The sequence below is a fragment of the Diadema setosum genome, chromosome 6 (assembly GCF_964275005.1).
Source record: "Diadema setosum chromosome 6, eeDiaSeto1, whole genome shotgun sequence".
In the NCBI taxonomy this organism is placed as follows: Eukaryota; Metazoa; Echinodermata; class Echinoidea; order Diadematoida; family Diadematidae; genus Diadema; species Diadema setosum.
This window is the reverse complement of record NC_092690.1, coordinates 2,347,399-2,362,235: the sequence shown is the minus strand read 5'-3', so window position 1 is coordinate 2,362,235 and position 14,837 is coordinate 2,347,399. Positions and strand designations below refer to the sequence as shown.

General features: G+C 38.9%; 1 protein-coding gene across 1 annotated transcript; it reads left to right on the top strand.

The window, feature by feature from the left end:
* Positions 1-174: 174 nt before the first annotated feature.
* On the top strand, positions 175-5,173 carry LOC140229892 (prefoldin subunit 2-like). The gene is made up of 3 exons (XM_072310096.1): positions 175-331; positions 3,189-3,312; positions 4,087-5,173. Exons 1-3 carry the CDS (start codon positions 186-188, stop codon positions 4,261-4,263), a joined length of 447 nt encoding a protein of 148 aa, XP_072166197.1. The 5' UTR covers positions 175-185; the 3' UTR covers positions 4,264-5,173.
* Positions 5,174-14,837: the final 9,664 nt, after the last annotated feature.

Below are 14,837 nucleotides of genomic sequence, written 5' to 3'. Positions count from 1 at the left end.
TCATGCAGTCAAAGAGATTTTCCCACAGAACTCTTACACTTCTGTGTAAGAGTTCTGTGGATTTTCCCCGTAGGAGAAAAATTTCTTTGCATGCAGTGCGCCATCCGCCGCACAGCCGATTATGAATAGCGCCATCAACGGAAAAAATACCCACATGCGCGCCCATCGTGATCGTGCATGCAAAAATGGCTGACAAGAAAGCGACGAAGAACTCCAATGCTAAGAACCTCTCTTCGGAGCAGATAATAGCTGGTTTTAACCAGTTAAGACAGGAGCAACGAGCGCTAGTTTCGAAGATTGCTGAGCTTGAATCTGATCAAAATGAACACAGGTTTGGTCCTTTTTTTATGTATTTGCTTTTCTTCTGCATAGTTGATAGCTTCTGTACGTTGTGAAATGTAGCGTGTATGGTTTCTGCTGGGCGTGGAACCCAAGGCGTAGGTGCAGAAGAGTGTGCAGCTACAAGCTACGACCAGCACGAGCTACCCGCGCCGCGCCCGGGGCAGGCAGGCATGGCACGGTCAGCCCGGCCAGAGAGTACAGACATAAACAGTAGGGCCGGAAAGTACGACTGCATGTTACATTAGTGCCAAAGACATTCTTTTTTTTTATTATCCTTTATTTTGGTGTTTATTTACATTGTACCTTGATTTATTTAGGCCTAGAGTCTACCTAGAGTCCGGGCACCCACCAGTTTGCTGCAGGGCCAGGGTCCAGTTTGTTCGCATGTAGGCCCTACTGTATGTTTGCGGCACCCCTAACGTGTTAGGAGGGCCCTAGGAATATAATCTAACCATAGAAACCTATCTTCAAAAGTAGCTAGAACAATATTCAACGTTAGAAGGGTATTTTTTTTTCGTAAATTGTTTTATTTGAAGAGCAACTAAAGAGCTTTCTTTTGATACCAGAACAGAGTCATGGATTCATGAAATAACTCGGATGATGGCCTTCAATGCGGGCTTCAAAATCTTCATAATTCTAAATTTAAACCGTCTGTGTCATGCTGTTTAAAAAAAAAAAAATGTATGACTTTCTTAACAAAACATTAAGATTTTGTTCTGTTGCTAGGCAACTACCATCATCCCTTGTTTGTATCTTTAAACGAAATCTTACTATGATGATGAAAAGTGGCCTGGCATGGTAAGGATTCCTCGTGTAACTGTGTTAAATATTCCAAAATTCATTTCCTTTGTCAGTTTTGAGGATTGCAACAGTGACCAAAATGTCGGGGATGGGTCCGGTTTGCGGCACTCCTATGGGATTTACACACATGGCGCTATTTTACATGTCAAAATGGGTGGAAATTGATGAAATACATGTATGCGATCTTTAAAAACTATGAAATCGTGAAGGATTGAGATAATGAATCCAAATAAAGTGTTCTAACAAACTGAAAACTATATGTACTGGTAGTAGTAGTTGGACCATCAAAAAAAAATTTAGTTTTTGCAAAATTTTAATGTTTGAAGAAATCAGGGGACATTTTTGTGTGGGGTGCTGCAAACTGGACCCCTCTGATGCAAACCGGGTCCTCTTGGTGGTTGCAAATGTTCTGCTTAAAATTGATTATTATGACTAGGATAATTGTCCACCATACAAAATTGTGATGCAGTGTCAAGAGGCACTTGGTACCTCTTCCAATTAAAAAAAAAAAAAAAAAAATTATTTAATTTCTGTTGCCCGTTTTACCAGTATATATTACTAAATACCATTGAAAAGGCCTTGCAGTGCTTAACCTGCCGCAAACTAGGTCCCCTACTCTAGATGTTGGGCATAAAGTCCAAGACATAAAGTAGATCTTGGTCTAATGTTAGAGTCTAGTTGAGTGACCCGCACCTCGTCTCTAGTTAAATCATGTTTATGCATTTAAATCACATTTTGTTATCGAAATTCTATGAAATCCCACCCACATACAGGAAAAATGTTGAAGCTTCCAATACCAATAGAACCACAAGTGCACTGATCGATACCGGAAATATACAGCTATCGTTTGTCAAACGCAAATGATGCGGAATAGAACAGTTGTGCGCTGAGGAAGGCCCCCGCACCTCGCTCGTTATCTCGTGCTCCCATAAATAGGGCGAGAGCATCATGGGAATCTTGGGAGTAGCAAGCTCTATAACCATGACAACTGTAACGGCGTTATCTGAAGGCATCCAATTATATGGCAATGATTTCAATTCATCATTGAAAGCTAAAATTGGTTTGCAGTGGCATCATTTGGATGCTGAAAAATATCAGAATACAGTTCTCTAAATGTATGTATCAGTGTATGTATCATTTGCATAATCAATAAGTTCCATTGTAAGGTCATAACAGTGCATGGCCCCTAAACCCTTTGATGCTGATTTTTATTGATAAAACCTGATCTTGATGAAGAGGCAGTGATGCAAAGACGAAGATAGAAAAACCAAAATAGGAAGAATAAAAACCTCACACAAACAAGTATTAACAACCATTCAGTCCAAAGAGCAGTAGCTTCAGAGAGATTATTGCCCACTGTAAATCCTCAGAAGTGAAGGAGGTGGGTTCAACCAGAAGATTGAGAAAGTGAGAGAGAGATAGAAATGAAGCAGAAGTACATATTAATCTGTCTCACAGTATTTCTGTTAATCGTGATCTGATACTGTAACGTACTGACATGCTAGTCAGATATGTGTACAATGTATACGAATGCACAAATATGTCAAACAGACAAGTAACGTTTACTACAAACAGGACATCTTTATTGGGCGTCTTTCAAGATGGCTTGGTCGCTGAACCTAGCCAGACAGTATCCTTTTTTTTTTGTGTGTTCTATGGTATCCTTAAGTAGAACAATATACTTGTAGATGCAAGTACATTATGTGTATATTACTTCATCTCTAATAATTGAAGGGGTCGGTGCAATATAGTGCTAACCCACACAATGTTCATTTTGAGATAATCGCTGTTGAATGTTTGGAAAGTCCATACATTGTACATTGATAAAACATGAATGCATGCATTTTTTAACCATCTTATTGGTTGAATTCAAATATGATATTTTCACGGAGGATAGAGTGAAGGATAAGGATTATGAAAATGTATGTAACTCAATTTTGACAGAAGTGTGGGTTAGCACTATATTGCACCGACCCCTTCAATTGATGATTTTTCTTAAATAGATTCTTCTACTTATCTGTGTTTCTCCACCCTCATCCCTCCAGATTGGTTCTAGAAACACTGAAAGAAGTGGACGGAGAGAGAAAATGTTTCCGTCTCGTCGGAGGAGTTCTGGTCGAAAGAACTGTCAAAGATGTAATACCGGCACTGACACACAACAAAGAACAGGTCAGTGCATTGTCTGTCGTTGGAATATGTAGTTGGGGGTCTAGGTTTTTGTTTTTCATGTTTTGTTTTGTTTTGTGTTGTTTTTACTGCTTTCTTTTCTCTTTGCAGTAGACATGATATTTTTGATGGATAAAAGTTGCATTTGTATCAAGTAAAATCATAATGGTGTGTATTAGAGTATAAAAGAGGTCCTGTCTGTCTTAATGTCATTTTGTTTCTCTTTTAACCATTTACTGTATGTGCCTTTATACTGGCAGATTACAGTATATGCTGTTTTATGTCCTTCTTTTTTTTTTTTTTCACTTAATGCACTGACATTCAAAATGATACTGGAAGTGCATTTCAGTCACTGTTCAAGATTAAAGATGCCCAATCTCAAATTTAGTAGAGCAAGATTTCAAAAAAATGATAATAATAATAAATGAAAATCTTGTGTATGAATCAGATTTTGCATTTTCAGAGTTTTTGGCATTTCAAGTGCATTTTAATGCTTTTGAGTTCTTTGATAAGAATGATGTTATCCTTTCATTAACACCTAAGTATATAAAGGTATAGATGATAATTTTTGGGCCTGGATTTTAAGTTCATTTTAGTGACAATTTTGTATGTGCATTATAACGGGAGTGCACTGTATTAATCATCATCACAATTTGGTATTCTTTTAATGATGAGCATCGTGATGAATGCTTATGTCATATTAAACATACAAGTATTTAATTTATAAATGTTTGTGTTTTAGCTCTGTCTTGTGTTGTTTCATGACTCTCCACCCAGATTGAGAAGCTGACCGAGAATCTGACCAAGCAGATGGAGATGAAAGGTCGGGAGATCAACGAATACCGTGAGAAGCATAACCTGCGAGTAAGAGGGGAGCAGCCGAGCGAACAGCCAACGAGCCAGGCAACGGACAGCACGGCGTCTTCCGGAGTACTCGTCTCCAAGGACACGTAGTTGTGTGTTTCTCCCTCGTCGTCGGTGTGCGCTCCACGTTTCACACCTCTTTGCAATGGTAGCGGACTGTTTTTTGGTGAGGTTTTACCTCACAAAGATTCTGGAATATCCGTTGAATGGTACTGATGAGATATGCCCTTAAAAAGATGCAGTGCACATACCCTGCGTTGTCTTCTCGGAAAAGCACAAGACGCGATGTCTGTTAGAGATCGTCTGCCCCAAATCCCCTCATTTATTTTGAATGTCTCCGTCCCACTCGTAGAGAAGAAGGATGTTAATCACCATTTCTCTCTTTTGGACAATTTACCATAAAAGTTAGTAAGAACAAAGACTTGTCCGTTTATCTGACAGATCTGCATGGTATTATTGCCATCTTCTTATCTATATCACAGATTTATGGGTGTTTATAAGATTCAAAACTTTTGGCGTAAATGTAATTTGTTAGTCTTTATCCATGTGGTAGATGAGACAAAATGTCATTGAGTTCTCATTTAATATTGATATCATCTAAATATCAAAGATTTTTTATCATGAACAATGCTCAATTGTATGAAGTTTTAGAAAATGAAATGCATACGACCCCGTCAATTTGTGTTTCTCAACAGCTCATTGGTACATTCTAAATGATAAACCATAAGAAGTTGTGTGCATTCTACTGCATTTGAACAAGTTTAACTGAAAAAGCATTCACAGAAACTTAATGAAGAATGTGCATTTTGAAAAGCACATTGTGGCCGAGAGTGTGTTGGACTGTAAAGTTTGTAAAACAAAGAAATGAGGTCGCACAGTGAGAAAAACATCCCAAGGTGGGAATCGGCTGCAAGGAAATTTTTGCCTCTCTCGACAAGTCGGGAAAGTTTCTACTGCTATTTCAGCATTGCTGAATCCCGCAGAGGATCTAAAGATTGTCACTTAAAGTAGACATTCAAAGAGATCATTAAATTCTGCAATTTAGGCATCAGTAGAAAGCTCAGAAGACATAGAAGGCAATGGAATTTTGTTACCTCACTTTCGCGTTGCTAGAAAGAAGTAAACGCTCACGAAAAACTGCGGTTTTCTGGAGCCTGATAAGGGCCAATTCGTCAGGAAAGATGCCCGCTTCGCCTGACGTCACGCACTGGATTTGCGGACTCTGCCCGGTGAATGTGTGTACAATGTTAACGGCGGTACAACCTGATTCTTTTGCATTTTATTTCCTTATGTAAAAGTCGAATTGAACGAAATATAACTTTTTATGGTATAATAGTAATGAAGAAACATTTCTCTCCATTTTTTGTAATTCTTACAGATATTTTCGTCAATATTCAGGAATTCAAGCTACTTAGGTAATCTTATTTTTCTTACGTTTGTAATGTTAGCACGTTCAAGTTTCGCTGGTCATATGAAGCGTTTAATTGGAAATCATGAGGATGTCCGTGACAGGATTGATAATCTAAGACATGGTGATGTTGACAATAACAAGCAGACTTACGAAAAATGGCGAAATATCAAAATAGGAGAGATTTTAAAACGAGGATCGAGATAACAACTTGTGCAGCCCAGTCTCGTAGCTCGCGATTGCTCGCATGCAGTATGTGCTTGTATTAATCCGCGGTGAAGTGGCTCTACTGCTCCGATCCGCATTGGTAGCCGCTCGCCGCACCACCATCCTCACTGCCTGCGTGCCTGGCCTGTTACGTGATTTAGCCAAGTCATGGAAGTACTTTCATTGGCGTAGGAACATAGACGTAAACTACTCGTAATTGCCATGCTTTGCACAACCACGTGTGTTTGTTTACGTTCGCGCCCGATACTGTAATACTGTACGACTATACGAGATTCTGACCAGGGAGGTGGGAAGAGAAGGAGTGGAATCTTCGACATCGACAAGGTTCGGTGTTTTCGCGAGTAATTACATCACTGCTTCACCAGTGTGCACACACACGCTCGTAAAACTTCCGTAAATGACATCTGCTATGATAGCTATCACGCCATTGCGCCTGACTAGTTGCTGACCTCAAACCGGTCAGACCAAGGAGGTACAATACTACGTAGGCGAGCAAGGTCTAATAGCAGGGCGGACATAAGCACTTCCCGATTGCTCGGGCAAAGGAAAATCAAAGTCGTACAAGTGTTCTGAACAAGGAGAAAAATGCTTGCCCGAATCGGGCAGGCAAATAATTTTGAAGCCACCTTCTTTCTCCACATTTTCCCTTCAACAAACCCATGAAATCATGCACACGCAAGCCCAAAACTAATTACTGTTTAGCGATGTCACGATTTCAACAACTGTCGAACACTGACTTACTTGAAGAAGCCCGGGTATTGCATTACGATGCCACATCAACGCCCATCGATATCGAACAAAGTTTATTCCAATACGATGTATTAGCCTATTTTGGCAGTATAAAATAGCGACAGCAGAAGAAAAAAAAAACTGCCATTTTCTGCTCGCCGTTAGCTGCCTATATACATGAGTCTGGTAGTCACCGGTTGTGCGTGCTCCATGTGGATACCGAGCACAGTGCGCTATTCAAGATAAAAATAACACAAATCAATAACGCGCGGTCAAAAGTGAACACCAAGTTTACCAAGAAACAACGGCAAGTGCCCGACTTGGGGATGGGGGGGGGGGGGGGGGGGGGGTAGAGGAGAGAGACCATTTGACAAAAACAGAAACCGCGCGTACTGGCACATTCTTGGCGGTCATGAACAGTCTGGGGCCTGGAGGAATGAACAGGGAAAATGTTTGAGAAGTCGAAGACCCAGCGGGTTGATTACAAACGTAATGATTCTTTATTTCTCTCATTTAATTTGCCTAAAATAGGGCTATCTCTCCCTCTCTCTCTCTCTCTCTCTCTCTATTTCCTTTTCTATTTCTTGTAAGAATTGTTTGTACTTACCGATAAAGAAAAATGAAATGAATAAACAGTGTTAAACTTGAAATGCCTTATTTTCCTGCTTTAAAATACTTCTCCATTTTGTACATTATTTCTATTCTGAGTTATGAAAAAAAGAGAAAACATGTTACTGATTGTTACTCTAAAAGTTGTTTATTCCGAAGGTTCGCTAATCTAAAAATTAAGAAATAAGAAATTTAATCAGGGAACAAATTCAATTCGTTTTCAGATTAACAAGCCTTTTCCCGATTTTCACATTACCCAAACTTCAGAATAATGCTACAAGTGTTTGGATTAACAAACCCTGTTATATTATATAATTTCGGATAAACGAACTTTCACAGTAACGTGCAAATATATATATATATTTTTTTTAGTCGGACATAAGGAAATGTTCAGAAAACGTGCATAGACGGGTGGTAAAAAAAGGAGAAAAAATAGGTTTGAATTTTAGTTTAGCATCGCGTCTCTTTGCGTGGTGCTCGTTATTCCGAAAAAGAATAAGATTCACTATCCTGATGGTAGTTATTTCGAAACACGCATATTGCATGTGCGGATGTTTGTTAATCCGACAAATTTAATTATGGTTTGTTATCTATTATCCGAATGAAACAAGCTACCTCGAGAGTCGATATTCTGAAGGTTTGCTAATTCGACAATGAAAAAAGAAAAAAAATGTTAATCTGAACGTAAGATTAGCTTTGATTTTCTGATGGTTCGTTAAATGATAATAATAAAGAGGTTTTGTAACTCCTTTTTTAGATTCATGTCCGGATAAACGCAGCTATGGAATCACAAACATTCTTGCATTTTTTTTTTTTTTTTTTGGGGGGGGGGGACGAATCATATTTCATTGTTACACTTGCGATGATCTACATTCATTAGACAGGGCTCGACACTAACTGTGGCCCGGTGGCCCAGGGCCACCAAAAAACGCACGTCGGGCCGATAATATTTCAGAAATGAAGATTTTGGTGGCCCGATCGGGCCACCAAAAAAGTCGGATGTTTGCTTTTACTGTTGGAAATGAACAGCGGTTACAATCGGCTCCGTAAGATGCTAAAATAATTGGAGTGAATATCGGTAAGATTCAGCTCCTTACGATGCAAAAATTAATGTAAGATATTTGATTTTGCGTTCGGAAATGAATAAGGATAACATTCGGCTCAGGAAGATGCTAAAAGTAAATGTCGAATGATCCCTTGTAACGTTCGGAAATTAATAACAATGATATTCAACTCCGTACGATGATTAGATAAATGTCGGATGTTTGTTTTTACTTTCGAAAGTAAATAGCAAAAACATTCGGCTCCGGAAGATGCCAAAATAAATGTCAGATGATTGCTTTTACGTTTGGAAGTGAATAGCAGCAACATTCTGCTCCATATGATGCTAAAATAAATGTCGGATATTTGCTATAACATTTCGAAATGAATAACAGTAACATTCAGCTGCGTTTGATGGTAAAGTAAATGTCTGATGTCTGCCTTGGCGTAAAAAAAAAAATGAAAAACAGTATAACATACGGCTCAGTACGATTTAGAGTCTCGACGATCAGTATGTACGATGAATGACGGCGGCGGTTTAGACAAAAAAAAAAATGTGGAAAAAGAACTACTTCCTCACGACTCATTCTTCCACCTGTGTAAGTAGCAATTCGCTTCGTAGAACAGTATACGAAATACACAGATTACGTGTGGCGAGCATTACTCGTACAGTATTGAGTTTATGTACGTTCATCCATTATTATTACAAACAAAAACATGTATAGAGAGCAAGTGATCAGCTGCAGGGAGTCTTGCGTGGAACGTCGAGGGGGCATGGAGCTGGCGCACATGTTCGAAGTATGTACAATTAGTACATGTTCCCATACACACACGTGTTTACGCACAGCTCTCACTACTAAGCTCTCACTACTAGACCGAGGAAGAAATCAGAGCACGAACACTAATATATTCACACACACGCAAACACACACAACGCAGTGCGAACCACACACCAGCACAGTGCATGAACAGCCGATGCAGACCAGCTGAGAGCGAGACGTACCATCCAGCTTGCTGTGACCGGATCTACTTTTTGAAGGCACGGAACCGAAATGCGGACAAAAGCGTCTGAAAGAAATCTCTTTTATGCGCCGCTAGATTTCACAAATTTCATACTTTATGAGGATGAAATGTAAGGAAAAACTGTGAACTACAGGGAGACATGCAAGAAATCTGCTAATAAACTAAATAATTGGACTTGCTAGGCTCCTAAACACAACACTCAAAACAATTCACGGTAGTAGTCTATGGAGCGAACGTGTACTTTCAGAGTACCAATCCAGTGCGTGACGTCATCTGGAAGGGGTATCGGCAGACCGTTCATCGGGGCATTTCGGGTTCACTTTTTCGTCCGATTTCAATAATTAATAAAAAATAGTTGGGATTGTTCTTTTCTCTCGATATTTTGTGTACACTTAGGACAAATGTTCAAATTCAATATTCTCTTATCAAATTTGTGTTTCGTGCTCTTTGAATTTCTACTTTAAGTCATGTGACCTTTGACTCACCTTTACTAGAGTCAACTCAGCGTAAGTCCATCTTGACAAAAGGTGATGTTCGCCTTTAGCATGTACAGAGGGATAGAACACGTAAGGCTATGAATGTAAATTGGGACTTCTTATTTTCATTGACCTGGCCGATCATTCAAAAAATGTGCTGTCGACTTCGGCAGAGTTGACAGTACCAGTACATATACCCAGGCTTTGTGATGCGCCAGTGAAGACAAGAAACTTGGTCTCTTTTACCCTTCGGCAGCTAGAAGCTGAATGGTTCTCTTCTAAGTCTGCAAGGAGATTAGAGTCTTGGAGGGTATGGGTAATATGAAAATGATATCCTCATTGTAAGATGTTTTGTAGGAGCAGTTATCTAGAGTGAAATGTCAACATTGGACATTACATAGTCATGTTTTTGCCACTAAACAAAAAAGAGTAGAGTCAATCTTGCCCAGGTTGACCTCCGATGAATATGAACCTGTATTAATTCTATTATGTAAGTCAATACAAGTATTCATGTGAGTCAAAGGTTTTACTCTATACTTCCTTTGAATGCAAAGTAGGTGTGGTTGACTCTGGACATATCCTGTATCCTTTACAATTGAAACCTTTTTCCATGGATGAAAATTTGTGATATGATGTGGCTTTTGTTTTTTCCTAGAGTGTAAATGAAGAACAGTAACACGCGTTTGATATTATAAAATCAGCATTTAATTTGTCATCTTTGTCTTCTCATTTCAGGAGAAAAGGGATAAGTGCATCATAGATCTCAGTGACCTTAAAAGGCTTGATGGCTGTTTTTTGGCAGTCTCTTTTGTGCACGGATTTGGGGTGGAAAGTGGCGATAGACAGAAGAACGTAGTATGGCAGGTTTATTTCAATGGTCAACTCGCCTCCTTTAACCCGATGAGGACTGGCTGATATTGCTTCAGCACGCATTTCCCATAGACACATGCCCGAGTATTCTCGGGACTCGTCCTCAACGGGTCAATGTTTCACATGTCGACAAATGAACAGGATGTTGGTCATTGACATCAGCCTAATCCCAATTCAGCATTTTGTGGAAATTTTGAACAGAAATTCATTTGCAATGCAGTCAACCCTGCTTAAGTCAACCTTTCATAAGTCAAATGCCTAAGTTGAAGATCTTTTCAAGCCTTCTTCTCTTTTATGTTCTCCTGATTTTAATCCCTCATAATGAAAATTTTCTCTCAGTTGAAGCCGTATCTTCATTCCGAATACAGTATTTAAACCCTGGTCACACAGCGCTTTAAGGCTTAATCATGGCCAAAACACGTCAAAAAGTGATCTCCCGTGAAGCAGACAATGTTGTTCGCGTTGATGTAAAGTTTAAGACGAGCTACGGTCGATTTATAGACGTGGCAGGACGCGGGGAAAAATCTGAACAGCGTCGGACGTGGTAAAAAGTTTTGAACTGCTCAAAATTTTATTCCGCGGAAAACCACGGGCGGCACACGTAAAGACGTGCAACACACGTGAAACACACGTGATAATCCATGTTCCGGCAGTGATTAAAACTTGGGGAGACGTAAAGACGCGAAAGTTTAGCGGTCTGTCACGGGCAAAGCACGGTCATCCGACGCGTGTTACGCATTGGTATCACGGGAAATAGCGTGTGTTTAGCGGCTTATCACTGACAAATGCATTTTTCCGCATACACACACGTGGCTGGACGTTGTTAGCCATGCTTAGGCAATGCTTCAGCAGTGGAACAGCCGCCAACGGCCATACCCACGTACAAAGCACGGCCAAACCAAAATTGACCAAAATATTACCACTTACGACCACATCCACCAGATTTTCATAACTTTTTGTATGTGATTTGGACGTGGAGTGCTGTGTGACCGGGGCTATAGATTTGACTTAGGGGGCTGACTGTATTGCATACTTGGGACAGTTTCTCTACCAATTCTTCTGAGAAGTCTTATTCACAAGACAAGTTTTCTCCACACAATGAGTTTAAGAGTGCTCCCTTACCAAAAGGTGTACTATACCATTAAAGTACTGAAGATTTTCCTAAACTTGAAACAGATTTTAGCCATTTATCATTACAGTACAATGAACACGTACAAGCATTCTTTCAGCACTGTTGTGCAAGAAAGAAAGTAGCATATGTGATGCCTATGACATCAATGTTTTGCATCTTGTACGGCGAATTTCATGTCTTCGGGTCTATACTTCTACTGTACATGTAGTCTACGTGCCAACCCTATTCTGAATATTGTATGTACAAACAGTCTAACAGCATGTGATGGTTGCCATGGAAACAGTTGTGGCAATGGAGGAAAGATCAGAGAGCTACATGTACCTTGTGCAAACGTAAAAGTTCCGTAAGCAATGCATGTTGTGCATGGATGTATGTTACATTGTAAATATGCTTTATATACATAGGCATGCACTTTTTTTTTGTTTTGTTTGTAATTTCTCTCCTCAAATATGTATGTTACATCATCATAATGTGCATGCACTTTGGAATCCAACTTGAATGCCGGGCAGGAGTATTCGAATAGTTTCTCTCTCCTTTTTTTTTTTAATGTTGTGCTTTTTTGTTTGAATATAATAAAGTGTGTAGTGTGAAATCCATACCATATTGTAAAGAATTTATTCTCTCTGCCTATAATTGTCTGTCTGTCTGTCTGTCTGTCTAAGAAGATATAGGCCTACAAATGTATATGTGTGTGTGTGTGTGTGTATATATATATATATATATATATATATATTTATGCTAGTATTTACATGTATATGTACACACACACACTGGATATATATATATATATATATATATATATATATATATATATATTTATATATACGTACACACACACACACATACAGCTGTATATGCTTTATATAGGTGTATGTAATAAGGTATTCAACATTAATATAAAAAATGTAAAGCCCAGCTGACCAGTCTGATGAAGGGTCGAGGTCCAAAAGATTTCTAAAGGTGCTAATGCATAAATGGGACGTCTACTGGTATCACTTTCATTCAGTTGTCGGACTTGACACTGTATTATGTATGTATGTATGTATATGTGATTATAATTATATTATACATGTATAGAGATCGATCATGAACAAAATGTACGTGATGTCTCATTGTGAAGCATATGTATTATGTGGGAGAAAGCAAGTAGAGAACAACGTTCATTTCAAACGTGATTTCTTCCATATATGCATTTAACTTTGTTACAACACTTAGCATGTAGAAATTTTGTCCCAGTGAAAAAGCCCCACAGTACAAAAAGTTCTATGTCTTGGGAGCAACAATGTGTAGGTCTGTACATGTACTAGTAAAATGTGGCTCGTTGAGAGCGGATGCAGAGGTGAGATGTGTAAAGGAAAATGCGACATGGCCAACCTTATACAGGACATCATTTTGATGATAAGATAGTTTACACTGGTTGAAGAGGGTGACTGAAGACAGATGATACTGTACGTACATGTATTATATTTCGGGTCAAAAATTTATCAATTGATTGGTTGAAAGAACCTCACGTGATTATAGGTATTATCGTGTACAATATAATTTGCCTAGAGAGTTTCTGATTAAAACTGAGGGCAGACTAGAGGTGACTCCAAAGAACTATTCGCAGGCACCGAGGCCTATAGTTTTAACCAGAAACACGAAATTAGGCAAAGTATATTTGTTTTATATTTTGGATGAGAAATTTAAACAAAAGAAGGAGAAAATGGGGGCGGGGGGAAGAGTGCTAGGCGAGAAGTCGCGTAGTGGATGCGACGTTGTTTGTTTGTTTGTTTGTTTGTTTGTTCTTTTCCATGTGAGAGGATGGCTGGATAGCCCATATTCAGCAACGTTAAGCTGGTCTTCCATGGGGTCCAGTTGGATGTTAGGTGGGACCACTTCACCGGGTAAAACACCCTGCTCTTTGCGATGAATGAATGAAGCGGGATCTGTTATGAAGGGGCCCTACATTGTTGACCATGAAGCAGCGCCGCACCGCTGCGCTGCGATGTTGTTTTCTAAAATGTTACATTTCACAGTGAGGGTCCGAAGCAGTGCGCAATGTCACAATTGTTTTGTTAGAAATTGTTGCATTTTACAAAGTATGGTACAAAGCTGCGCACAATTTCAGAATTTCTTTGTGACATCATTTTGCAGATAATAACATATTTGCAAAATGTCTTCAAAGAAGTGACGTCATTTTCCAATATAGTACTCCATGGAGTATCAAACGTGGCAACATTCTGACATAGCTAAAATACCTAAAATTACGTGAAGCTCTTTCAACCAATCACGAGAGGAAACATTTTTGATCCAAAATATAATTTTAACTATGTCAGAATATTGACCTGCTTGACACTCCATGAAGTACTATTTTGCAAAATGACGTCATTTTTTATCCAAAATATGACTTCAACTATGTCAGAATGTTGGCCTGTTTGATACTCCAAGAAGTATACTATACAAGAACTGATATTATTATTTTTTTTCCCAAATTACATGTAGTATACTATTTGCAATATGACATCACAAAGCAATTCTGAAATTATGAGCACCGTCATACCGTCACTCTGTGAAATGTAACAATTTCTAACAAAACAATAATTGTGACGTCACAAAGCAATTCTGACATCACACCCTGTGAAGCTTAACATCCCCCCCCCCCAAAAAAAAAAAAAGAAAAAAGAAGGAATACGTTACTGGAGTGACTTATCGTGGGTACAATGTGATGCGTTTATGGACGCGAGATGTATAGGCCTGCAGATACGTAAACACAATGCATTGTCCACAATCATGTTTTAATAATCACGTCAGAGCTGATGGACAATGAGGATGCATGTTGCCATTATAATTCTTCCCATTGCCTGCACTTTTCTGTTTTAACTTTTAAATTGATTCATTTTATTTTTTTGTAAGTTATAATCTAGGTGTGTTGTAATTTAATTGAATTCATGGGTAAAGATTTTTTTATGTAGTTCATGTAATAAATCAGTAAGGGTAAATCAAAAAGGATTGAAATGTATACTCAGTGTAAAAAATGGGTTCATATCTCATGTAATGGTATCGCAGAGAAGCTGTACAATGATGTAACAAAGTAATTTGTAGGCTGGGAATGTCGTAAATGTACTATGAGGCGTATGCCGTTTTACGGTGAACAATATCATGAATA